The sequence below is a fragment of the Perkinsus marinus genome (genome assembly GCF_000006405.1).
Source record: "Perkinsus marinus ATCC 50983 genomic scaffold scf_1104296934220, whole genome shotgun sequence".
Lineage (NCBI taxonomy): Eukaryota > Perkinsozoa > Perkinsida > Perkinsidae > Perkinsus > Perkinsus marinus.
In genome coordinates, this window is record NW_003214899.1 from 1 (window position 1) to 1,182 (window position 1,182).

Below are 1,182 nucleotides of genomic sequence, written 5' to 3' on the forward strand. Positions count from 1 at the left end.
TCTAACAGACAAGAATTCTCCTTTATTCTCTCTTCAGTCGGGTAGGTTCATCTTGACGCTGAGGTCTGTGATAGGATATGGTGTGGTTAGGCTCTCGACTTGTTTTCCACTTACATCTTGGAGGGTAGCAACACTGCCTTGACTGCCTATGTCGAGGCATTCGATTCTTTATTGGAGGGATACTGGAAACCAGCGGTAGGCTGCTCTTGATTCACCGTTATTACTTCCTCACTTATAACTGCAGGTCAACAAGGACGAGCCTATGAATCCTGATGATGATGAAGGGCAGAGGCTTGAGGCCCTTATCAGAAGGTTCCTTCAGACCGTCCGTGCTCCATTAGAAGTCGAAAACCTGAAGACAACCCTCGGGCATATTGCTGATGCCCTCGAGGGTGTTGTCGGCCTCGGGAGTTTATGGAGTGATGCCAGAATACAGTACATCCTTGCAGGCCGCTCTCCCAGCGATCTCAATGACGTGCTCCCTTCCATTAAGGACCATTTGGACACTGTTGAAGGCAATCGCGATGACCTAGTGTCCCAATGTATCAACACTATCACAAAGTGGTTGGGCCCTGAGTTCCCGATACCACAGGTGTCTGCATTAGCCTCTAGCAGTGACTATCGGCTCAGGCTGCTTGCCGTGCAGTTATATAACACTCGAGATAGCGATGAACGCTCGGCTGCTATTACTGCCCTTTGGCGAGGTGGCCTTTGTAGGGACTCCAAGTTGGCAGTTCGTGAGGAAGCCTTCAGGGCTGTTACTCACTTGAGGATGTTGTTGTGAAGTACTGTGCGCTATTCATTTGTTAATAACACAGATATGTTCAGAGTTGAGTTTCTGTATTCTCGTTTCTAATGGGCATCCATCAGTGACTACTCAGTTGAGGAAATTGAAGAGAATTCGGGGGAGGTGACCAAGTGGAGATCGAGTCTAATACCACTCAAGGACCTCCTTCTATGCGGTGACCAAGAAGTGGCTAAATCAACTGCCTATTATTATCACCCCAAACGTTATCGCGATGAGATAGTGTGCTAATACGTCTATGTGTAACATTCTCCATACCACCTCACTGCTCCTGTAGCAGTCCTCTACATACTGCAGGGATCTCGGCTCTGGTAGGTTTTATAATTAGACACTAATTTTCAGCCGGTGGAACGATACTTGCACTCGAGGGCACACTG

At 48.0% G+C, this 1,182-nt stretch overlaps 1 protein-coding gene across 1 annotated transcript; it reads left to right on the forward strand.

The window, feature by feature from the left end:
• Positions 1-244: 244 nt before the first annotated feature.
• Pmar_PMAR007151 (hypothetical protein) lies at positions 245-784 on the forward strand (the record flags this gene model as incomplete). The annotated part of the gene is made up of 1 exon (XM_002785060.1): positions 245-784. A coding segment is annotated over one exon (540 nt), but the record flags the coding sequence as incomplete, so codon positions are not given.
• Positions 785-1,182: the final 398 nt, after the last annotated feature.